The 25,873-nt window shown below is 38.0% G+C and overlaps 1 protein-coding gene across 1 annotated transcript in view; it reads right to left on the minus strand.

The window, feature by feature from the left end:
* Positions 1-1,110: 1,110 nt before the first annotated feature.
* Positions 1,111-25,873, minus strand: part of lrp6 (LDL receptor related protein 6) — a 92,935-nt gene continuing 68,172 nt past the window's right edge. Inside the window, exons 13-23 of the mRNA XM_008111369.3 lie at positions 25,355-25,557; positions 22,723-22,934; positions 21,228-21,421; positions 17,994-18,203; positions 16,833-16,958; positions 13,365-13,601; positions 12,063-12,173; positions 9,584-9,814; positions 8,894-9,030; positions 7,461-7,558; positions 1,111-6,612 (exon numbers count right to left, since the gene is read on the minus strand). Coding sequence (XP_008109576.1) covers positions 6,318-6,612; positions 7,461-7,558; positions 8,894-9,030; positions 9,584-9,814; positions 12,063-12,173; positions 13,365-13,601; positions 16,833-16,958; positions 17,994-18,203; positions 21,228-21,421; positions 22,723-22,934; positions 25,355-25,557 — 2,054 coding nt within the window. The 3' untranslated portion in view covers positions 1,111-6,317. The remainder of the gene's footprint in view (positions 6,613-7,460; positions 7,559-8,893; positions 9,031-9,583; positions 9,815-12,062; positions 12,174-13,364; positions 13,602-16,832; positions 16,959-17,993; positions 18,204-21,227; positions 21,422-22,722; positions 22,935-25,354; positions 25,558-25,873) is intronic.

Genomic DNA, 25,873 nt, shown 5'->3' on the forward strand with positions numbered 1-25,873 from the left:
TATTTAAAACCTATTTTATTATATGCTTATTAGTGGGAATTCCAATTAGTGATGGCAATTGTGACAGAGAGAACAAGCAACTGTCTCTTGGGTGTGTCTGTATTTATTATACAGTAGAGTCTCACTTATCCAACATAAACGGGCCGGCAGAACGTTGGAAAAGCGAATACGTTGGATAATAAGGAGAGTTTAAGGAGAAGCCTATTAAACATCAAATTAGGTTATGATTTTACAAATTAAGCACCAAAACGTTATACAACAAATTTGACAGAAAAAGTTCAATAGGCAGTAATGCTACCTAGTAATTACTGTATTTATGAATTTAGCACCAAGATATCATGTATTGAAAACATTGACTACAAAAATGTGCTGGATAATCCAGAACGTTGGATAAGTGAGACTCTACTGTACTATAATTATAGCCTGTAATGATAATAAAAACTAGAAATGTAGCTCAGGAGTTTTGTGGAAATCCTGTGCTCTAAATTCTACATAGATAGCCTCAGATGAGATAAACATAAGAAATCCCTCCTCTAGAGCTCTGTTTTTTTAAAAAATCTTCTTAGTAATCATTTTGTTGGTTTCTTTACTCACCTTTTTCAAAACATTTTTTACCACCATGCGGGTCCACCAAACACGGAAGAAGGTGCCTTTCTACATTTTGCATCTCCAACATTCCCCCCTTTGGGATTTATCAATTTTAGCCATTAATTCAGGAGTTATATAACTTCTAGAGAATATTTTAAACATATTTTCTCTGATAGAACCCACTACTGAAAATCTAAGTACCTTTGTTCCATAAGTATTCCCAATTATCCAAATCTGTATTTTTCCCTAAGTCTCTGGACTTGAGATCATTACCACTTTTATTCAATTGTCTTCCAGGTTATACTCCAGAATGTATTTGTATAACCTGGAAATCAACCCCTTTGTTTGCTTTCCCCAAAATATTTTCCAACTCCAGACCCATCCAGAAAGGGGTGCATCCGGCCCATGAGCTGTTGTTAGTCCATACCTCATCTAAAAGTGTTGGCAGGAGTTCTGTTATTTACTTAGATAAAATATTGTGGCATGCATTTGTTATTACCATAAAGAAAAGATATTACCCGCTGAAGCTTATAAAAATCAACATTTTATTTGTTACAGCTCCATGTATAATAATTGGAAAAGGATTGGGGATTTTTGTACATGGGATATATACAGTTTTCAAATAAAGTGATTTTATTTTACAATATAAAAAGTGTTAGTGAATGAATGAACAGGGCTGACCAAATGTTGGTCATTATAATACATCCTTGCAAAGCACCACTGTGTAGAAATCTATGAACATGCTAGCTGGATTTTTAAAAGACAGCAACAGATTAATTTTTTTAAAACAAAAACCTTTATAACACATTTAGAAGTTCAAAAGCAGTACCACATCCTTCACTTGCACACAAGGTATGTTCAGCTTATGACAGATAGTATCTCCCCTTTATAAATGAAATTATTCATTTTCCCCTGGTCAGCTAGTCAGTGACAGATTTAACTCAATGATCAACTGAAATATTCCTACCACCTGTCCAAGCCTCTGTGAGGAGACAAATTTCTGTTGCCATCTTATTTCCTTTGTAATAAGACAGGCATGCCTACACCTAACTGCTTTCCCCTTTCCTTATTTAAATGTTGTGATAAGCTGCCAGGTATCTTAAATCTGCTTTACACTGTAGTTCTTTGTTATTAGTATAGTCAAAATAAAAAAAATGACTTTGAACTATGGAAGTTAGCAGCAGAAGCAAACAAAACATAAAGTATACATGTTTGCACATTGATTTTGGATTTTATAATTCTTATCTGCTTATAACACAGGTAAGCGTGATTTTATTAAATTCAGTACTTTCTGCTAACAAATGCTTTCACTATTTGGCATCTGTTAGAATTGGATTTTAAGGTAATATACCAATAATCCAGCTACAAGCTATTTTTGGTACAGTGATTGCGAGGTGTAAAATTTAAACAGGTGCGTTTGAAACCTGATTAACGCTGTGTTTTGTAAAACAAAATGTCTAAAAAGCAGACTCTAAAACAGAAAGAAGTTTCCACATTATAGTTGTTCTTTCTTTTAAAAAATGGTTTAGAAATGCATTAAACAATGAACTCTGTATTACCTGTTTTAACAAAACCTGCTTATAGAGTATTAAATTAAAACTCAAGCATTTGAATCTTTCTAAACTTTTTTCCTGGTTAAAGGGTTGGTAAAAGTGGCAGTTTATACACTCCTCCTAAAATGATGTTGGCACAAGAGAACAGTGCAGAATACCCTTTCAGGAAAGCCCAGAAATAACTGAACTCCCAAGAGAAAGCAACAGCTTTTCTTTAGTTTTATTCAGTGTGTGCCTTTTTTTCTTTTTGGTCCAAGGAGGCTGTTGTAGTTTCACTCCCTTTACGACCCGAGTACATTTCCTTCTAAACAAAGTGTTTGCAGAGACTACAGGTGATACACAAGTGATTAACTATAGGAAAAGGCCAAAATGGCACTGAAGAAAGATAAAGGAAATGCCAAGCTTACACAGCCTAGTGCCCATGACCAAACATTTTATTTTCATTTAAAGGGATGCTATTCATCTCTAACAACAATTGAATTATAGGATTCGTTTCAGCATGTAGTAATGGAACAAATAGGCAACTGATCACCTTGTTCCAAGGTTATTACTGTTGAGTCAAAGCAGCATTTGGTAGAAGGCAAGGGTAGCGGCTTGCTTTCCGGGGTTGCTTTTTATATTTCACTGAAATCTGACAGCTACCTATCATACAAAACTAAGTATTTTTGTATACTAAGTCTTCTAAATTGAGTATACATCACACACACTTTACAGATGTGTGAACTGCAACTCTCGGCATTTCCAAGTTCTAAAATGTATGGAAGATCACAAGATTCTTAACCGGGTTGTTGTAAGTTTTCCGGGCTGTATAGCCATGTTCCAGAAGTATTCACTCCTGACGTTTCGCCCACATCTATGGCAGGTATCCTCAGAGGTTGTGAGGTATGGAGAAACTAAGCGAGGAAGGTTTATGGAAGATCACAAGATTCTTAACCGTTCTAAATGCACAGGAGGCAGGGAATCCGGTTTCTGCTACAGAAAGAAAATACTATAGCATAAGCTCAACCACCTTATAACAGAAATAGGCACAGATACACACTTTGCAAGATTGTTGCTAATACAGTACAAGCAGTTAGACTGAGACAAAGCAATACTCTGAATCCACATAAATACATACTAACTTCTTGTCAGAGTGGTGCAAACATTGAGTTTTTTCATATCACTCCAGCTTTGACATAGTGATCACTGCAGGGAAATTCCTTTTTGTTTATAATATATCAATTTTTCAGAAGACCTCATCCATGCATGCCCTTCCTGTACAGAAGAGCCAAACAATTACAGAATTTCAAGAATTTGAAATGGAGTGCCTGTTATCCAACATTTTTGCAGAATCTGTGTAAACTCGCCTTCAGAACAAAAGCCTGAAAATAATTCTAAATATAGGGTTGCAATCTTGATCCACCTGCCTTTGGAAGTCAAGTTCAATAAACCCAATGAATTTCCAATTCGATGCACTTAAAACTAGGAAACAAAGACAAGTTTTTGTAAAGGGCACTTTCTGGCACACAGTTTAGACCCAAATGATTGTTCATAAAGTAGAAACAAAACTCAGCTTCTGGAAGCTGAAATTAAATAGCACTCAAGTTTGCAAAGATGCCCAGGAAACAATATATTCAGAAGCAGGCAATGATTGCAGTCTCAAACATCTTAAACTGAGACTAGCAAAGAAAAAAGTAAAAAGTGTATCATATATTAAATGTGGTTACCGTGATTATTTCAGTTGCATTAATATATACTACAGTAAACAAAGTATTAAAGGGGAATTTATACCATCAGAGACCCAGTATTGAGGCAAGCAACTGAAGGCATAGGCTTCAAGTTTTCACACTTTGCCTATTTAGTTCAGCAAACACTATGCAGGTTTGCTGGAGAAATCATAGCATATCTATTAGAACAATGCAGCTCTTAGAAAATGTCATTTCTTACATCTGTGAAAAATCACAGTAATGGTCAAAATTTTATTTGTAGTAGGTAGAGCACAGCATTCTGCCAGTGCATTTATCTGTAGGCCCTAGAAGCGGAAAGGTGGCCCAGTTGGGATTTCTTTCAGTCAATCTGTGGGCATTTGGCCCAGTGCTGCAAAGAGATGCTTAGCACTATTCAGCTACTGCTGTGCAACAGGGCAAAACTGTTTCTCAAGAAGGTACTTGATACCTCCTCATGCAACTTAAACAAAATCCACTGGGGTAACCCCCACTTTCCAACCATCCAAAGATTCTCCCCTATGATTTGCACTCCAGCACTTTAGGAAGAAGACCCCCTGCAAAAACCTTTTCAACTTTGAATTCCTAAAATTCACACTTAAGAAAGACTTGATTCAGATGCTCATCACCTGAACAGTATGCAGCAATAGCAGCAACAGAAAATGCTGCAAACTCCAGGAAATGAAAATTTAGAGCAGGTTCATGTACTGACTTTCTGGTACTATGTAAAGCTATTATAAAATTAAAGGCTTCCCCCACATGAGTGAAGGGACAAAGACAAAGTGAAACAAAATATATAATGCTAACAAAATACTTTGGCAAATAATAACTAATAACAGACATTCACAGTGATTTGAACAGCACCTTGAAATCACTCTGCAAGGATCATCTGATTTAACATCATAGCTGCACCAACAGGAATAAGAAGTATTACCAACAATCTAGGGCTTCAGAGTCTATTGTGAAGGAAAATAATTGTAAAAGCTTCCTATTAAAGACAAGAGTATTTTTAAATATATAAATTTATACTGTGACATTTACTATACACTGAAAGTACTGCAAGAATATAGGATTTAATTTACATTAAACTATTACTTCAACATTAAATTATCATTATTATTATTTATTATTATGTGGTATAAAAATATGAAAACTTTGGGGAGCATTGAAATATTTTGAAGAGCAGGCAGGAAATTTACTCAGGTACAATTACCCTTGTCATTATCCTGGAAACAGCAGTGAGCTGATAGGACAACAGAAAAAAAACCATAATTCTCTCTCACACATATTTGTGTGTGTGTGTGTGTATATATATATATATAAAATGCGCACACACATACAGAAAGGTGTTTTTGTTCATTGTTTCGGTCCCCAGGGCTATAGCTGCAGTAAGACAGGGACTAGGCCACATGTGTGTGCACTCCAGGGGTCCCATCATGTATCTGAATGCAGAATCTCCCTTACCCTATAAAACAGAACAGGGAGGCAACTGAGGCAGTGTGTACAAACACATTCTAGGCCTATTTCTTATCTCATCATGGGGAAATGTTCAGTGAAGGGCTGCATTAACTAACAAACAAAAAACTAACAAGGCACAGCCAGCAAGAAGGCTGATGCTTCCAGAATGGGAAACAAAATGATAAAACGATTTATTTCAAATAAACAAAGGATGCCATTTTCAAAACTTTGGGAGTGGGGGTGTTTATTGGTCTGTGGGAGTAAAAACTATCAAGAGTCCTGTAGCATGTAAAAGGCTAACAAGTTTTATTTGACATTAATTTCTTTTGAGTTTTAGTCTACTTTATCACATGTATCTGATAAAATGGTCTGGAATCCATATAAAAAGTTAATGTCAAAAGAAAAATGTTGTCAAGTCTTCCATATGCAACAAGGTGCTATTACGGTCAGAACTTTGCATAAAAATTGTCACTGCTGTGATTGTTGGATTCTTGTAGAAAACAAAGCCCTTTGTATATTGTTAGTTTTCTGCCCTGCAGTTTCCAAGTTTGATTTGAACTGCTGGCCCATCAGAATTAAAAATCCAAGTTCAGCTCTTTGCACCTACTTATATATGCTGCTTCATGACAGGTTCCTTTGACCTCTTTCCTTATTAAAAAGCCCACTCTCTCTCCCTTTTTTGGTATTTGGCTCATTGAACAGCAACATTTCCTTATATGGTCAGTCACTTGACTGATTTAAGGCATCTTCTTGTGTTCCATTTGAAAAAATAAAAAACCCTTTGTATACAAATTTTTAAAAAATTCTTATGGCACAAAGCAGCAAACTCTGTTTTTAGTAAAATAATATAAATAACTTTTATCACTGCCTTCTATACATGCCCACTTTCCCCACCCCATGTAATACATTTTAACTGTACACACAATGCCCTACCTCATGTCCTCCCCCCTCTTGCTAAGGGAAATCATTATTTACACTGGTGAGTTGGAGGCAGTCAAAGGAGGGAGGGAATTTCTCATGAGGAATCTGTACAGGGAGAAGGGGGTGGTGGGTACAGGTGATGTGAGTAGCTCCGTTCCGTGAACGGAGATGGCGGGCAACTCTCATAGTTCTCCTCTGCTGATAAGTACTGGCTGCGTGGCGTTGGTGGTGGAGGCACAGGCTCAGAATCATAGTTCAAATCACTTGTGTAACCCTTGCCCACGGTTGTTGTCATCACTCTCCGGCTGGGAGCATAGTCACTGTCACAAACATCTGTGCTGCATGGCGTGGTGGGAGGAGCAAAATGCCGGTAGCTGTATGGCCTGTAACTGGGCCAAAAAAGGGTGAGAGGAAATAAGACATTGGCATCATAATGAACTTCAGATTTTCTTTACATGATGTGTCAACCTGCCAATGTCAAACATCAAGCACATTTTGTACTTGTTTCTCTTTGGTATGCTGTTGGTGGTTAGAATAAAAGATAAAGACAGATTGCAGTCCTATTCTGATTGTATAAAAAGTGACAACAGATTCCTTAGATTGGAATTTTAGTAGGGGTGCAAAACGGCAGAAATCCTTTCTGTTTTCATTCTGTTTTCGTTTGGAATTTCGAGTGTCCCCTTGTTCTATTTTTGGGAAGATTCGGAAAAGGGTCGTTCAGATGTGTAATTTGGGATCCAGAGTTCTATTTTAGTTTTAGGAAGAATCCCAAAAACAGAACGGGGGGAGTGGGGAGGAAGCAAAATTTCAAATGGATTTCTGTCGTTTCACATACCCCTAAAGTAAAACAATCTTGCACGAGTTGCAAGTCTCACACAGAAGCGCATTTGAGTAGCCTGTTTATTCACTTGCTTTGTCCAACATTTTAAATTGGCTTAGGAAGTTTGCTAAGCACAGAGACATATCTCTAAAAATGCACTGAGCACCCTAAAGGAATGTCACAGAATTATAGAATTGGGAATTAAATCTGGCTTTGATTCTTTAATGAGATAGCAATAGGCATAGAAGGAAACGTGCAAACAACCTTTTCTGATGAGCCAGTACCAAGATGGAATGAGTTTTATAAATTTCTTCCTATATATGCACAGACAGGTAAGTAATTTGTTGTGGGCTAGGCAAGCTTAAGGGACTTTTTTGGAAAGGGGCACAATAGCTCCATATATGCTAGTAATATTACCTGTATGATCGATGAGTTGATGGACTGTTTGAAGAATAACCAAATTCCATAGTATAATGTGAACGCTCTGTAGCTGGTGATGGAGGAGGATTCAATATCTTTGAAAGATACCAAAATGAATGATGGGAAGAATTAGTTTGAATAGAAGTCAAAAGGAGTGTCAAATAAATATTCGTAACAGTAAGGCAATCTTTATCAAACATAGCACTACAAATGATTACTTCCAAAATACAGGTTGAGGATCTCTTATCCAAAATGTTTGGGGCCCAGAATGTTTTGAATTTTTAATCCTTTTGGATTTTGAATACCTGCATTTGCATATATGTACATAATAAGTGCAGTAGAGTCTCACTTATCCAAGCTAAATGGGCCGGCAGAAGCTTGGATAAGCGAATATCTTGGATAATAAGGAGGGATTAAGGAAAAGCCTATTAAACATCAAATTAGGTTATGATTTTACAAATTAAGCACCAAAACATGTTATACAACAAATTTAACAGAAAAAGTAGTTCAATACGCAGTAATGTTATGTTGTAATTACTGTATTTACGAATTTAGCACCAAAATATCATGATATATTGCAAACATTGACTACAAAAATGGCTTGGATAATCTAGAAGCTTGGATAAGCGAGGCTTGGATAAGTGAGACTCTACTGTATGTACGTATATGGGCTCAAACTCTGAACATGAAGTTAATTTAGGTCTCATATGCACTCTATACATATGGCCTAAAGACAATTTATTATCTCCCTTTTGTGTTGTGGTTCTCATCACAAGGTAACAACATGTTTGTAAAATGTACAGTTTCAATTAAAATATGAAAAACCCAAGTTTGAGGAAAAAATAATGCAAATTTGTGCATTGCTTTTGAAAATACAGTAGAGTCTCACTTATCCAACATTTGCTTATCCAACGTTCTGGATTATCCAACGCATTTTTGTAGTCAATGTTTTCAATACATCGTGATATTTTGGTGCTAAATTCGTAAATACAGTAATTACTACATAGCATTACTATGTATTGAACTACTTTTTTGTCAAATTTGTTGTATAACATGATGTTTTTGGTGCTTAATTTGTAAAATCATAACCTAATTTGATGTTTAATAGGCTTTTCCTTAATTTCTCCTTATTATCCAACATATTCGCTTATCTAAGGCTCTGCCGGCCCGTTTACATTGGATAAGTGAGACTCTTACTGTAGTTACAGATTGATGCAGAAATCAATAGATTAGACTAGAAAGACTCTGTTCCTTCCCCACTACATTAATGGTTGCCTTAACAAATGCACTCTGTTCACTTGTTCAAAATTCTAGACACAGGTTGGCTACAAAAACCACTTAACTGAATCACCTTTAGTTAAAATTTCACAATTCAGTTTTCATATAGTAATTCATCTGTGCAATGAACATTGGACAATAAGATGACTTACTGGAGGGAAGTAAGTACCCTTAGTGCTTGAAGAACTACTGGATGATGCTCCAGTAACATGAGCTCTGTCATAGGGAGGTCCACTGCTTCCACCCATAATACTGAGTGAACTGATCACAGATTTGCCACGGGGCATTCCTAAAAAGGGAAAGAGAAAGAGTGAAGATTCATAACTGTATTTTCTCAGCACCATTTCACATGAAGGAATTAATTCTGTGATTAGATTTACATGTGGGGAAGCCATGCTCTATTTTGAAAATAGTCAGCAAGAGGAAGGCTGTAAGTTTTATTTGGTAAGCCTTAACTTTGCATCTCTTTATAGCACTCCACCTATCCTCATAGACTTTTATATTAATGTCTCTGTGTGTATCTTGATCACTGTTCAGCCCTCTCCCATCAGTCATTTACAGAACTTTGATAAACATGATGTATAGTCTACCTTATTGTGTATCTGAGAACGCTGGGATTTATGACAGTAGAAGAAATAGATTAATAATTTAATTCCAAATTACACTTTCACTTAAAAAAAACAATTTAAGTATTCTAGTTTCCACTTCTGTGAATTAACATTTAACAAGCTAGGATGCCATAATCAACATTTGCTTTTCCAGCACACATCTGCAAACCTTACTAAGAAACAAGAATTTCAGTGCAACAACATTCAGAAATGCATCTAAGTATGATGACCAACCAGGAAGAGATCCAGAGAGAGAGCTTGGATGAGGCACATAGCCTAGAGGTACAGAAGCTGGCCCATGCACCACATAGTCATTTGTCATTGTTTCACCTTCCCCTTTCATCCTTGGGCACAATACCCGCTGGCAGACGAAGTACATAGCAGTAACAACAAAAAGAGTGAGAATTACACCAACAACAGAACCTATTGTACTGCTGGCTTGTGGAGCTGGTTCCTCAGTTGTGTCTGAAAGTAAGGCAGAAGAAAAACCAAGTGTTATCAAGTATGCTGCTTTTAAAAAAATAGCAACAGGCACTCTTTATCCCAATACCATCTGCCTCTTATGCTGCTACACACTATTAATGGGTAGTGAAGGATGTGAAATATATATATGGCCAGTGTTGGAGTAGAAAAAAAAGGAAAGAGGGTTAACATTAATGCTTGAGAGGGGAAAATATGGCCAGTGTTGGAGTAGGTAAAATTAAAGAGGCTTAACATTAATGCTTGAAAAGTGAAAATGCAGCTTTTTCAAAGGCTGGTTGCAATTGTAAGACTGTAGAAATGGAACTCCCCATTAACATATACAGTAGCTAAATAGCCTGAGAAATCATATCACACACCATCTCATTGCATTCTGGTTAGTGTTGCCCTCTCTATACCAAGTTCGGGTAGAAATAACATTGTGAAGAGTCATTTTTAAAGGGGGGGGGGGGTAATGATCTTACTGATTTTAATACTCTTGGGTTTCATTGGAGCCACCACAATTGTCCAGTTAGAACAGACAAAGTTGATGTTTGGAATATCTGGTGGGTTCCTCCTCCCTCCCTTTTACTCTCCCCAGTTTCTTCTTTGCTGATCTTTTTAATTAATTTTTTTCTTAAATGAAGTCTTTAGGTTTGTTTGAACATGGGGACAAGCGACTCAGTCCCATGGGGAGGAGGCACTCCATTCTGAAAGCTGTTTGGCCTCTTCATGGCATCAGAACCACTTGACCATTGGATAAAAGGGGGGAGAATTGAGAAGAGGGGAAGAGAATAACTGCAGTAAAGCAGCCAGCAAGGAACAGTTTAGGCTACAAAGCCATTTTAGGAGTCCCCAGTGGCCTCTTCTAATAAGGGCAGCACTAGGAGCAGGAAGGGAGGGAGAGCAAGAGCAAGAGAGAAGGGAAGAATGGAGAGAAAGTGTCTGTCTTTTCAACCTGGCTCTTTTATTCTCCTCTAACTGCTTTGGAAAAGCTGTTGACTGAGGTAAGAGCTAGACTCTGGTCTTGAGGGCCACATAAATTGGCATGGCTGGCCAGATTTGGCCCTCGGGCCTTGTGTTTGACACATGTTTTTATAACAACTGGTATTCATTTATGTTCTCCCATTAAAATATTTACCAGCATTGACCCTGCTTAGTTTCCAAGGTCAGATAGGACCCATTGCTTTTGGAGTATTTAGTCTCCATAACAGGACTTACTTCCACTTAATCAGAGGAGTTTTTCATGAAATTAACGTATGTTTCTCTTTTGAATTCATGGTGGATGTAACCCTCAGTCCTCCAAGAGTGTTTCTACACTGCAAAATAAGTACAGTTTGGCACCACTTTTAATTGCAATGGCTCAGTACTATGGAATTCTGGGAGCTGTACTTTGATGAGGCACCAGCCTTCTTTGGCAGAGAAGGCTAAAGGCCTTGTAAAACTACAGCCCCCATGATTTCATAGCATTGAGCCATGGCAGTTAAATTGGTGTTAAACTGCATTAATCCCAGTGTAGATTCTCCCAATAACTTTGCAATAACCTAAGATGCATCTATACTGTAAAATTAATGCTGTCTGATGACATTAAAAATACTGTGATTCATTCTGTGAAATCATGGGAGTTGTAGTATGGTGAGGAAAAGAAGACAAAAGACCTTGGAAAACTACACGTCCTATGATTGCATAACATTGTGTCAAGGCAATTCAAATGGTACCAGGCTGCATTCATTTGCAACAGAGATGCATCCCGTGGAATGAACAGTAGAGCCGTCTTGAGGGAGTAGTTACCTACTTCTCTATTTCCTTTCCAAAACTTTTGTTTTTAAAGGAATTCTAAGCACACGGCAACTGTAATGCACCTTTTTTCATCAAATTACAAAGAGTGCACTTTTTGCCACTGTGCATTACATTCACCAGCAAATACCTCACAAGCTCTGAGGATGCCTGCCATAGATGTGGGCAAAACGTCAGGAGAGAATACTTCCGGAACATGGCCACACAGCCCAAAAGACATACAACAACCCTGTGATCCCGGCCATGAAAGCCTATGACAACACCAGCAAATACTTTTTCTAGTTTCATGATCTTGAAAACTGAGGTGTGCATTAAATTACATTTGGTGGCGCATTAGACTTGAGTAAATAAGGATAAAACACTTGTTTTCATCTTAAATCATAAATCAAGATAATTTAAGAGCTAGGCTATAATAGCAATTGCAGTGTAATATCTAAATGTAAATGTTCACACTTACAACATCCTTGTTCATCAGAGTTGTCACTACAATCCAAATTCTGGTCACATTTCTTATTCTTCCCAATGCACTGACCACTGGAACATCGGAACTGATCTGTTAAGCAAAGCACTGGAGAGAAAAAATGATAACCAAAGTTTCAATTATAGAAATAAACAACACAACACTCTATTCCCCGTGTAATGCAGAGTGTTTCAAAAAGATGGATCCAATTTGAAATCATCATATCTGTGCAACCACGAACCACCCATGAATGTGGTTGGGCACAGAGTTTCAAATGATTACTGCTAAAAAGACCATATGATTAAATGGGCATAGAACACTGGACATAATATTGAAATGAGTACATGGCCACACGCTTCCCTCTTCTCACCAGAGGGAAGCCAAGGAGTAGCCGCCATTGCCTTTGAAAACCCAACCTACTGCTCTCCAATAATAGGAAGGGTGTGGGCACACGTACGCCAGTGGCACCAGCTTCCTGTTCTCACTCTGCACGTGCCTTTGGCCTTCTTGCGCAAAGAGAAGAGGGAGGCAAGAGACACAAACACGGTGAGAACAGAAAGTTGGTGCGCACATTTCCCATTACTGGAAAGTAGGAGGCTGGGTTTCCAAAGGTGACAGTGGCTGCTCCTTGGCTTCCCTCTGGTAAGAAAAGGGAGATGTGTGGCAAAAAGAGGTTGGCACGCGCCATTGCCATCTCCATGGATTATTTATGCCAGCACCACAGTGCAGGCATGGGCAAATCTGGGCCCCCCAGGGTTCTTGGACTTCAACTTCCACAACTCTCTCGAGTATAAGCCGAGGGGTACTTTTTCAGCCTTAAAAAAAGTCTGAAAAACTTGGCTTATATTCAAGTATATACAGTATCATTGGTATATGATGTCAGAACAACAAGCTAAAATCTAACCTAAGCGAAAGAATATTTATTGGAAATGTAATGCAGTGGTTGGCTCCTTTTACCTTTCTACTCTCAGTCACCAATGTATGAAATACAAAGAACCACAAATGAAATTAAAATACAAGTAACAAAAAGAGAAGCTATGTAAACTCACTAAAATGTACATAGTTTCTAGAGACAGCAGAAGTCACTTTCATTTACCACTGAAATTGACTTTTCTGGGTTCAGTGTTTTATTTTTGTTGTTATTATGCAAATAACAAAAGGAAACTAGTCACAATATACTGGAACAAACATATAATTCAACAAGGTTTTTGTTGTCAGAAAGTATTTCAAATTTCTTCACCTCCTCCTCCTTTACCCCCAACACTGTTTTTACTCAAAAGCAGTTGGAAATATTGATACCTTCACATTTCTTTTCATCTGAGCTATCTTGGCAATTTGGTTCTCCATTGCACTGAAGGGCACTGTCAATGCACTGCCCACTGTCACACTGGAACTGGGATTCTGAGCATACAGGACAGTTTTTTTCATCACTGGCATCTTCACATTCAGTGAACCCATCACAGCGCCAAGCTACAGGAATGCAGTCAATCTCCCCTGTGAAACACGTGAAGTGTTGAGGGGAGCATGTTGGTGGTTCTGTTACAAAAAAAAAAAAGAGGAGGTTTGTGGGTTTTTTTAATTGATGCTTTGCTTATTTGAAGAACAAGCCATATAAATAACATGTCTGGAAGGTATAAGAGACTTCTGGAAAACCGAAATTAATGTTTAGCTGAACTGCACATTGAAGAGAATTGGAGCACCACACCACACTTTAAGTTTCCTTGTGGAGAGAAAAAGCAGGGTATAAACAACAACAGCAACAACACCATAGTAGTAGTAGTAGTAGTAGTAGTGGTAGTAATGTGTTCACTATATCCAAAGTAGCCACTGAACAATCCAATGGCTCGCTATGTACAGTAGAGTCTCACTTATCCAAGCTAAACGGGCCGGCAGAATGTTGGATAAGCGAATATGTTGGATAATAAGGTGAGATTAAGGAGAAGCCTATTAAACATCAAATTAGGTTATGATTTTACAAATTAAGCACCAAAACATCATGTTATACAACAAATTTGACAGCAAAAGTAGTTCAATATGCAGTAATGCTACATAATAACTACTGTATTTACGAATTTAGCACCAAAATATCACGATGTATTGAAAACATTGACTACAAAAATGCGTTAGATAATCCAGAATGTTGGATAAGCGAGTGTTGGATAAGTGAGACTCTACTGTACATATTTGTATGCTTTCTTTCATTTTCCTACTTCGTTTGCAAGCAAGACCAGTGCTATGCTACTTTGACATGATGGATTATATTTTTAATATATGAAAGTAGGGAAAGGAAAAATCATACTGACACTACATGTATACTTATGAGTACAGCTTTATACTTTGGAACCAAATACAGAGTTTTTTTCACAATATGCCAGTACAGAACCTGATCTGAACCAGCATGCTAGCAGAGGGTAAGCTTAATCAAGTGTATATTTTTGGGTAATGCAAATGGCAGGCTTGGGTTCCTGGTTCTGTTTGGGAATCTGGTGTGGTACAAAAAGCTAACATCTTCTAAGCACCCATTTATTTATTTATTTCCAATATTTCTATCCCGCCCTTCTCACCCAAAGGGACTCAGTAGCTAAAGGTCTACTTTGAACTGGGTCCCTTATGCTGACAATCTGATGTAACAATAGCAAAACCACAAAACATGCACTCAAGGCTCTAATAACAAAAGAAAGGCAAACATATTTTGAACACATATAGTCCACAATCTTACATGAGCATAGCATCATGAAGGGATAGTTTAAAAGCTCAGCCACTGGATATATAAGAAGGAGAACTTTAACGATACAAGTAAAACCTCTACTAAGTTCATTTTTCATTAGCTATAGAAAAACAAAGATCGGGCCATACTTGCAAATATCTTCTCTATAGAAAAGCAGCAAGCTATTACAGACAAGTGGGGGGGGGGGGGAGATGACAGTAGTCTGCAATGATCTGTTATTTTGCATCAGTATTATGCAAATTGCAGACTAAGGGCGCACATTTCAGGGAGGTAAGTCTCATCCCTGTTTTGCTGTTACAATGACTTCTTATTATATCTCCAAATTTCTTTCAACTTAAAAGAGTATTGTTTTCAGTGCAGACCATTTGTGTCTCACATTCCAATGTTCTACAAAAATTCTAAATTTTAAAAAACACTAAAGAGGATATAATGTACAGCAGATGGATACACTGTGACTCAGTGTCTAGTTATGTACTTTCTATAACTGTGTTGAGTCACGCTAGATTCAGCACAAGTCCTCCCCCCCGCAACTTTGTCTAGCTGACTACTGCTATTTCAATGCAGCTGTTCACACTTAACATAAAGTTTAGCTACTACTGATCTTGTGTAGTAAATATGTGATTTCCATCCCTCCTTCTCTCTCTCTCTGTGGACCTCATCACATGCATGAGGTCCAGGGTAGTAATTAGCCAGCCTCCATTGGGAATTGGGGCAACAGTGGGGCAATCCCAGCACCACAGCCAGCAGTGGGCACTTCATCACATGTGGGGAAGTGTCACCGTGTGGCTGATGCCAGCAGAAGCCCAATTGTTCCTTACAGAACTTGGCGAGATTTCCATGTTGGAGGCAGCAGTGTCCTTCAATGTTTCTGCCTCAATTCACCCAGAGCCCCACCACAGGTCACCCTACACCGTCTGATGAGCAGCATCGAGCTACATGGGTAAGCTAGGGCAGAATGTCCTAGGACCCTTTTTTGCCCCATGTGATGAGGCTGACTCACCCCCTCCCCTTCTCTCTCTCTCTCTCACACACACACACACAAACATCACTTTCTGGTTTTGTATTAAATGTCTAGAGAAAACATACTTGGATTATCTCATTCCAGTATGCACATGTTTCATACAACACAGCTTTATTTGTTATTCAAGATTAATTAGTTTGTAAGCTGCAAGAAAACATTTAGATCTACAAATTAATCTTGAATAATTTGCAGTAGTTTGGCAAGGATGTCTGCTTTCCAACTTCTTAAATATAATGAGTTCTCAACAATAAATTCTATTGCAATAATAATAATAATAGGATAACTAGATTAGATTTTGTGTGGAAGAAGTGTACACTCTATTTACCCTGTTTCCCCGAAAATAAGACATCCCCAGAAAATAAGACCTAGTAGAGGTTTTTCTGAATTGCTAAATATAAGGCCTCCCCCGAAAGTAAGACTTAGCAAAGTTTTTGTTTGGAAGCATGCCTGCCAAACAGAACACCAGAGCTTGCAGGATCTGTAAATGCACGTACTATAGATTGTTGTACATGGAAATAATGGTAGTAACAAGAAATTCTTGATAAGATTCACAGTTTGTTTGGTTATGTTGGTTTATGATGACAACTACTGTACAGTAGATAATAAATGTTCATTTTTTTGTTCAACAATTAATGTGAATTCTTCTTCATGGAAAAATAAGACATCACCTGAAAATAAGACCTAGCGCATCTTTGGGAGCAAAAATTCATATAAGACACTGTCTTATTTTCGGGGAAACACGGTATTTCAGGCTATAGCAGATCTCTCCCTTAAGGATAGTTAGAAGGAAGAAGTCACAAGTTTATGTCCATGTTCCCTCACTTTATAGGGTAAGGCCCCCTACTATGAGAACATCATCATCTATTTTCCTTTTCTTTCTGTACATGTAATATGCAAAAATGTAACACCAAGCTGTTACATACTTCTGGCATGTAATTCTAGTGTTTGCTTTAAGATATTGCTTTATACATGGAGCAATGATATAACATTAAAAAAAGAAGGTGAGAGAAAACCATACCTCCACAAGAAAGTTCATCTTGAAGCAGGACAAGGTGTATGGGGCAAGAACAACGAGTGGTTCCATCACCTTTCACAATACAAATATGTGAACAACCTCCATTATCCTGGGAACAAGGGTGCAGTTCTGCAAAAGAACATAAGAGTAGAAAATGCTGAATGTATTAAACCTCCTCTTAAGAAAGAAGACAGCTTGGATTAGAGACTTTCAAATCAGATTTACATCTTGAGAACTTGGCAAGGGTTTCTTCCTCACAAAGACAATCAGTAGTGGCAGACAAATTCCTGTCCAAGGCAGTGTGCCCAATGCATTTTCTGCTGAAAAGTTAATTCTTGAAAGCTCTGAATCAGAACTGGTCGGAATTTAGTATTAGAATCTATTTGCAAACCTATGACTCCTTCAGAAAAATATGAAGTAACCTCTAATCATGAGCACAGAAATCAATTACAGTAGTCTCGCTTATCCAACCTCCACTTATCCAATGTTCTGTATTATCCAACGCAATCTGCCTTTTAGTTATGTTTTTGTGGTCAATGTTTTCAATACATTGAGATGTTTTGGTGCTAAATTCGTAAATACAGTAATTACTACATAACGTTACCGTATATTGAACTGCTTTTTCTGTCAATTAATTGTAAAACATGATGTTATGGTGCTTAATTTGTAAAATCATAACATAATTTGATGTTTAATATGCTTTTTTAATCCCTCCTTATTATCCAACATTTTCATTTATCCAACATTCTACTGGCCCTTTTATGTTGAATAAATGAGACTCTACTGTACTTGGTAAAGTTAAGGTGTCATATTTGAAGGATTAGAGGGGACAACACTTTTCATGTGTATATTTTTATGTGTATATATCCTGCTTTTCATTCAAGGAACCAAGGCAGCATACAAAATACTCCAGCATTTTCTTATTCAAACTCTGAATAGACATGGAATATTTGAACGGCAGTAAGGTTGCTGCATCATGTACCTTAGAATTATTCCTTAACCTTAATCATGCAAGTATTCTCTTGAATCATAAGAGTGGCTGTGCAGGATGTTGTTTGACGGAATTGAAAATCATATAGATTGTACTGCATAGCAAATAGCTCTTAATTCTGAATGCCATTGACCATTCAGTTTCTTTTCCCCAGAATGCTGTATAACACTTACTATATTCCTGCATGTTGAGTTCTTTAACAGCATGTATATCACTGAGTTGAGCAATACGAGCCTGAACTTTGGTACGTCTATCTTGACGAGTCATATCAATTTTTTCAATCATCTGTTGATGCCTATCAATCCAGTAGAGCCAATTTTCAAACACTGTCAGTCCTATAGGTTGAAGTATATTGGAATCTTCTAAAACTATACGATTGGCACCTTTGGAAAGAAAGAAAAATGAGTTTGAAAACCGAGACACATCCAGAACAGTTTACATCCATGTTGTATTTGTATTCTCAAGAGGGTTTTCTCACCTTTGTTGCAAACTGTATCAAAACTACAAACAAGTCACGTCAGATAAATCTTATCTGTTTTTGATAGAATTACAAGCTTGGGAGACGGAGGGAATGCTGTGGATGTAGCATATCTTGATTTCAGTAAGGCCTCTGAAATGATCTCCTATGATATTCTCACATAGAGGCTAGAAAAATATGAGCAAGCCCAAAGCTTCTTAAACTGTGGGTTGTGAATCCATATAGAGTTGTGTAACTGAATGTGGGTTTCTGAACCAACAATGACCAAAAATAATTTACGCACCCCGCCACCTAATGGCTCTTTTAGATATAAACATAAATCTGTTTCTAACAACATGCTGTGCATAATAAACAGTGGGCTCTGCAGCAAATGCTTCAGATGGTCTTCATAAAAAGGGAAAATCAGCCTGTCTTGTAAGCCTTGCAAATGGGATAAGTTACAGCTGTCATTATTGGGCAGACTCGTTTTGATAAAAATGAATAAATTGCCAAGGATTCTGATTTTTTTCTACCAATCCCTGTGATAGCTACAGCTAAACCATTTAAACAATGGCAAAAGGATATATCAAAATGTGTATGGCAAGGGAAGAAGTCAAGATTTAAATCTTAGCTAAAATATATAACACCAGGAAAGATTTATGTTGGAAAGGTGAGATGGAGGTACCTTCTACACATGTTATGGAAATATGAAAGGGCTGAGGATTATTGGAAGATACATAATATAATTAATAATATCTTACAATTAGACCTAGAATTTACACCATAGCTGTATCTTCTCAACATGACAGATGAATGAATTAAAAAACTTACGAAGACAATAATTATGTACATGACCACAATAGCAAGGAATAGTACAGGCAAAAAAGTGGCAAGTAACTGAAGTGCCTTTCATCCATGACTGGCAACTGAAACTAAGAGAAGCAACTGAATTGGCTAATTGAGAGATAAGTAATTACCGCACTTCCCACCTTTCAAAAAAGGGGGTATGACAATTATGCTGTCAAAATTTGGGGCCTACAGAGCCTTCCTAGGCCAGCAGTCAAGGGAGCTATAGAATCTCCTGCTCACACACTGGCCAGTCAGAGCTAGGAAGCCTTCCTCAGCTGGAGGAAGCAAAGGACAACTCCTAATTCTTGCTCCTTCACCCACCTACACGCTTGCCCCTTGGAGCTACAAGGCTACTCCAAGATAGGAGGTGTGACTATTACGCGAGAAATTCTGAAATCCTCAAATCAGGTTCCCAAAAACAGAGATACTACTATTTTGCAATGGAGACTATTATGCAATGAAATATGGGTATTCGGTTTTAAACTGAGTAAATTGGAATTGGAATTGCAATTATATATTACTGATGCACCAATATTTATGGTAATTGCTAAGATGTATAAGATGTTATTGAAATGGGAAATGACAGAGGAAAAAGTTAAAGAATATATGATTAAGGGGACACAAAATGTTGGATACAATATATTGTTAGATCAATAAAAAATTACATTATGTAAACATTTACATTATGTTATAACTTAGAAGAAAATTTCTATTAAATATTGTACTGATGGTATACGATTCCTAAAAGCTTTCTAAAATGTTTAAAGAGGTTTCCAACATTTGTTGGAAAACCAATCAACAAGTAGGGCCATTTTACCATATGTGGTGGATATGTAATTATGTCAAGAAAGACTGCATTCAAATTCATAAGTTGATTTGGAGAATTTGGGGGAAAAAACAAGTTAAAACCTGAGACTTTTTTACTTGAATTGACCGATATACGAGGGTTGAATGAAAAGTAATGCCTCCACCTTCGTAACTCCTCAACAGATGGAAGTACTGGTATGCAGCAGGTATTGGCTTCTTCAGTAGACTCTCCTCTACAGTTCCATTTGGTGGGAAGCATTAGCATTGAACGGTTGTGTTGTTAAAGTGCAAAGTATGGAACCCTGCGATTTAAGCAACGTGCAGTCATTGAATTCTTGACAGCAGAAGGTGTCACCCCAAAGGAGATTTATCAGAGAATGCAAGCTCTGATGTGATTACTGTGCGTCGTTAGGCAAGTTTAAAGATGTTGAGGTGGGAATATCTGACTAGCACGACAAACAAACAGTTGGACGTCCTGTGACAGCAACCAGAGTTTCACAAACAAAAGGTTGACAGATTGATTCAAGACGATTGCCGTATCACTCAAGAGAGAAATTTCAAGGATAATTGGTCTTTCACAAGAATGTGTGGGTCACATTATTGCTTTGCTTGGCTATCGGAAGATTTGTGCACGATGGGTACTATGAGACGCTGGTTGCAGAAACAGTGTCGACTTCTTCCATGATAGCTTCAGAAAACTTGTTCATCGTTGGCAGAAATGTATCCAATTGTCTGGTGATTATGTGGAAAAGTGAATAGTGGTAGTTAAAGAGAACATTCTAAGGATTATTTCTCCGTATGATTTATTAAAATATTCCCATCCAAACCCAAGTAACGATGGTGGAGGCATTACTTTTCAGATGCCAGTCACAGATGCAAGCAAAAGGTTAGGACAAAATGCTGCTAGAACACGGCCATACAGCCTAGAAATTACACAACACCCCACTATGAAGACAGACTGGAAGTCAACCACTTTTTAATATATGCAGGAAAAGCACAAAGTACCCCTGACAGATGGCCATCCGGCCTCTGTTTAAAAACTTCTAAGGAAGGAGCTTCCATCACAACCTGAGGCAGTGAGTTCCACTGTTGAACATCTATTACAGTCAGGACATTCTTCTTGATGTTTACTTCTTATCTTAATTATATATTCCCTTCATTTTTTTCTTTTCCTTTTTTTTACTTTGAATGTAACTTGTAAAATCATTTAATACAAGTAATAAAAAGGAAAATAGGGAAATAAAAGGTGTTGGATCTCAATCACATATTAGAAAACAAACATAGGCTACTATACCTGAAAGGTCACTGCTCTCAATTCTTCGCAAGTCAGAATCTGCCCAGAACAGCTTGCCTAGCTGGCTGTCAACTGCCAAGGCAACTGGTTTGCTCAGTCCATTAGAAAAGAGGACTTCACGTTCAGTTCCATCCAATGCTGCCCTTTCTATCTTAGGAGGAGACCTTTCCTGGAGATTGGTAAAATACATATACCTGTAAAAACAAAGTTAGAGAATTTAGGTCATCTCCTTTAATTCCTCCCTTTCCTAAATCAGCAAAGATATGAGCTAATAAATTCCAGGATTCTAAAACGAGAAAGCAAATAATTTTGCATCATTTGTTTTGCTCTTGGAGTTCTTTCAAATCTTAGCTCAGGGCAAACATATTACCTGACCTCAAAATTGCCACTGGGCTATTGAGAAGAAAGAGAAAGCAAAAATTGGTGGGAGCTTATAACCAAGACTGATCTCTAATATGTTGGGAAAGGTATAAAAAACACATTTTTCTTGCTTCCACCTCAAAAAAACTCATGTAATTTATAGATATAAAGGTGATCTCAAAGGTGAAACAGAATATAAAGTAACAAGTTCCTATGGGGATGCCTGGGGATCATACTGCAAGCTTTCCCTTTCATGAGAAGAGAGGAAGATATATCCCAAGAGGATGTTCCACGACATTGAATCTTTCTTGACCAGCAGTAGAAGTGATGGTCCCTGCACAAGTGAAGCCTTTCCATCTAGATGTACATTGGTTTGCTCCATCCTATATTAAGAGATCTACAGCCTGAATATAGTGAGCTGGCTTGTACAGAATTATTGTTATGTGTCTTCAAGTCCTTTGATTTATGGCAACCATACAGTGAACATATCCTGTGGTTCTCTTGTCAATATTTATTCTAAAGAGTTTTCGGGCTTTGTTTTCCACACATCAAGGTCCTGTTCAGCCTCCTTTTCTATATGCATCTATCAATATGGAGGGCTGACCTCAGACTAAGGCCCAGTTGGGTCCCACTCAAATCAAGATGGAACAATTACTCATGAGCCACAGCCAGGTACCCATTTGGATAAATAAGGTAGATAACAGTAGCTTAGCTAGAGTCAACTAATCTCTGGTTTGTCTCTTTTTACATCTTACTCAACCACAACAGATTTTAGATCACATCAGTGGATGCAATAATAACCTATGACTTGTTCCCGATTTGATGGAGATGCTCTGTAAAGAATGTGAGAATCCTTCTTTTTCTACTGTGTTGGTACTGAAACATAATGGATCAAGGATTTTAATGATATGGTCTGTATACAACAAATGATATGGTGGTGGTTTGGGGCATAGGATTCTTGCACAAAAATCTTGCATAGCAAGAAGATATTGGCTTTTACCATTTTCAATGTGAAGAAAAGAATCTTAAATTCAAAAAACAGACAGGGAAGACAATAACTGAACACATTGAAGGAAGCAAGTAAAAACAGGACCTGAACCTTAAGCATGAATTCTCTATGCAGTACTCCACCTACCCTTTCTCTGGGTTCACAACAATGGCCCTGGGCCGATCCTGATCACTTTTCAGCACTACTCCCATCGGCCTCCCATCTAGGCGTGTCACATTGATTACATTGTTGGCTTCACAAGTCCAATAGATGTAGCGGCTGTAGATGTCAATGCTCAAATCATAAGGTTGTATATCTAGGTTCTGATTTGGAACTGGACTCATCACAACTGTAAAGCTCTGAGAGTAAAGAGATAAGAAACAGATTGATCCAAGGAAACGAGCAGAGGAGAATTGGACAGTTATACAGTTAGCCAATGCAGAGTTATTCTACCAAACCACAGAAAAGTGATGAACTGCTGATGCTTATGCTTCTACTTATGTCCAAAAGATGAAATGACATAGAACTCTCCCTATGCTATTCCTGCACACCTTTTTTCTGAACTCACTTTTTGGATATTATAAGAAACATGACCCTGTATTCTATTTCACAGAACCATAGAGTTGGAAGAGACAACATGGGCCATCCAGTTCAAACCCCTGCCATGTGGGAAGAGCACAATCAAAGCCCCCTTCTCCGGCAGATGGCCATTTAGCCTTTGCTTAAAAACCTCCAGAGAAGGAGTCACCGAGACAGCATATTCCACTATGAATCAGCTCTTACTGCCAGGAAGTTCTTCAAAATATTTACGTGAAACCTTTTTCTGCAATTTTCTGCATTCTCCATATCCTAGTCTCAAGAGCAATAGAAAACAAGTTTGCCCCTTCTTCATTGGGATATCATTGGAAATATTTAAATATGGTTATCACATCCACTCTCAGTCTTCTTTTCTCCAAGCTAAACATGCCCAGCTTCCTAAGTCATTCCTCATAGGGCTTGGTTTCCAAACCTTTGATCATTTTGGCCACCCTTTTGTCTCATGGTCACATGTACTGCTTTCAAGCCAGGTGTCATCCTTCCTATGCTTGTACATTTCATTTTATTGCCAAATGTAATGCTGCACATTTCTCCCAGCTTTCTAATCTATTGAAGTCATGTTGGATTCTGATTTAGACCTCTTATCCTATCTTTCCAACTGACTGGCACAACCTGGGGATCACAACCAGATACAGTGAAGACATCTGTCCTTGCACTTTACTATTCCACTGCTGAATATGCAGGCCCAGCGTGGAATAGATCTCACCACGTTAAAACAGTGGATGTGGCCTTTAATGAGACATGCCGCATTATCACAGGATGCCCACGCCCTACACTACTGGAGAAATTATACTGCTTAGCCGGTACTGCACCACCTGACATCCGTCGGGAAGTAGCAGCCTGTAATGAAAGGACCAAGGCAATTACATTTCCGGCCCATCCTCTGTTCAGATATCAGCCAGCATGCCAATGCCTTAAATCAAGAAATAGCTTCCTAAGATCTATAGAGATACTCGCAGGAACACCTCAGCAAGCGAGAGTCCAAAAGTGGCAGGTTAAAACCTGGAACCTCAACCAGTGGCTGATACCAGATGAGAAACTCCCTCCTGGGCGCACAGAAGACTGGACGACTTGGAAGGTGCTGAACAGACTGCACTCTGGCACCACAAGATGCAGAGCTAACCTTAAGAAATGGGGCTACAAAGTGGAGTCAGTGATATGAGAGTGTGGAGAAGAACAAACCACAGACCACTTACTATAATACAGTCTGACCCCTGACACATGCTCAATGGAGGACCTTCTTACAGCAACACCAGAGGCACTTGAAGTGGCCAGCTTCTGGTCAAAGGAAATTCAGTATAATGCCAAGTTTTTAACTTTGTTTGTGGTTTTTCTATACATTATAACTGTATTCTCAATTTGCTTCTGACATGATAAATAACCTATCCTTCCAAATCTGGTGTCATCTGCAAATTTGCTAAGTATATCTTCTATTCTGTCCTCCAAGTCATTAATAAAAATGTTGAATAGTACTGGGCCCAGGACAGAACCTTGTGGCACTCTACTGGTCATATTTCTCAAGGAAACCTCTTCCTCCCTTATATGATGTAGTGTGGATAAATGGGCCTCAAGACTTCCAAAAGGGCTGTATGAAATGAAATGAAAGTATAGCTGTCCACATCCTCTGACAAGAATACAAACATTCCCAACTGTTTCAGGTAACTGCATGACCTCCCTCACCATCCATTCTATCAGAATTAAATAGGAAATTAAGAAGATAATGGAACAGAAATCTGGATCTCCCTCAACACTCCACCCCCCCCCCCCACAAACCCTCACACAAACACCCTCTCCTGTTCATCTTGTCCTGTGCACCAAACTCCTGTACATTTCAACATAATGCATAACATAAAGCTGTCCCTGTAATTTAACTTTTTAACTTTCAAGTACATTTAGGTAATTTATCAGTTTGAACAAAAGCAATTTCTGGTTTTTAACCCATCAGTTTGTAACATACTATATCTATTGAAAACTGAAATATCATATATCCATTTAATATGCATATTCAGAACATACTTTCTTGCTTTCAAAATTTAACATCAACATGCTCATTTTTAAAGGAACTAGCTCTAAGTGTTTCTCCAGAATAAGGACATCAAAAAGATCTTTAAGATGTTCGAAACAGCCTTTCTACCCTGTCTCCCAATCCCGTTGCAGAACCAAACTATCCATGTTTAGATACCTGGCTGCCATCCTCTTGGGATCTCCTGATAACATTCTGTCTAGAGTCAATCCAGTACAGCTGCTTGTCTAGTGGGTCATAGTCAATGGCTCGAACATTTCTGAGGCTGTGGATTGGAAGGATGATATCTGGACTCTGCAGCTCATCTATCACCATGCGATTGATTGCATTCTTTTGACTGAAGAGTAAGAAACTTGTAGGGGCTGATATTTAAATACAAACAAATACAAAAGAGGACAAGCAATTGGACAAAGGTGCCTTAAACAAACAAAAATATTTAAATAAAATGCTCACAAAAATTACAGTTAACAAACAATATTGCAAAACAGATATTATCTAACAAACAGAGGCTCTACTTCTATAGTAATGATGACATGTGCACACTACAATATCATACTCTAAAAGCTACTAATCAGTTTGTCAGATTGGATGAGATGGGAAACTATGGCTAACAAAAGCTTTCCTTCTTCGATTGCACAAAGTGAAGAGCAAAACATGTAGGTTATTCATATGATATTT

This window comes from Anolis carolinensis, chromosome 5, assembly GCF_035594765.1.
Source record: "Anolis carolinensis isolate JA03-04 chromosome 5, rAnoCar3.1.pri, whole genome shotgun sequence".
Lineage (NCBI taxonomy): Eukaryota > Metazoa > Chordata > Lepidosauria > Squamata > Dactyloidae > Anolis > Anolis carolinensis.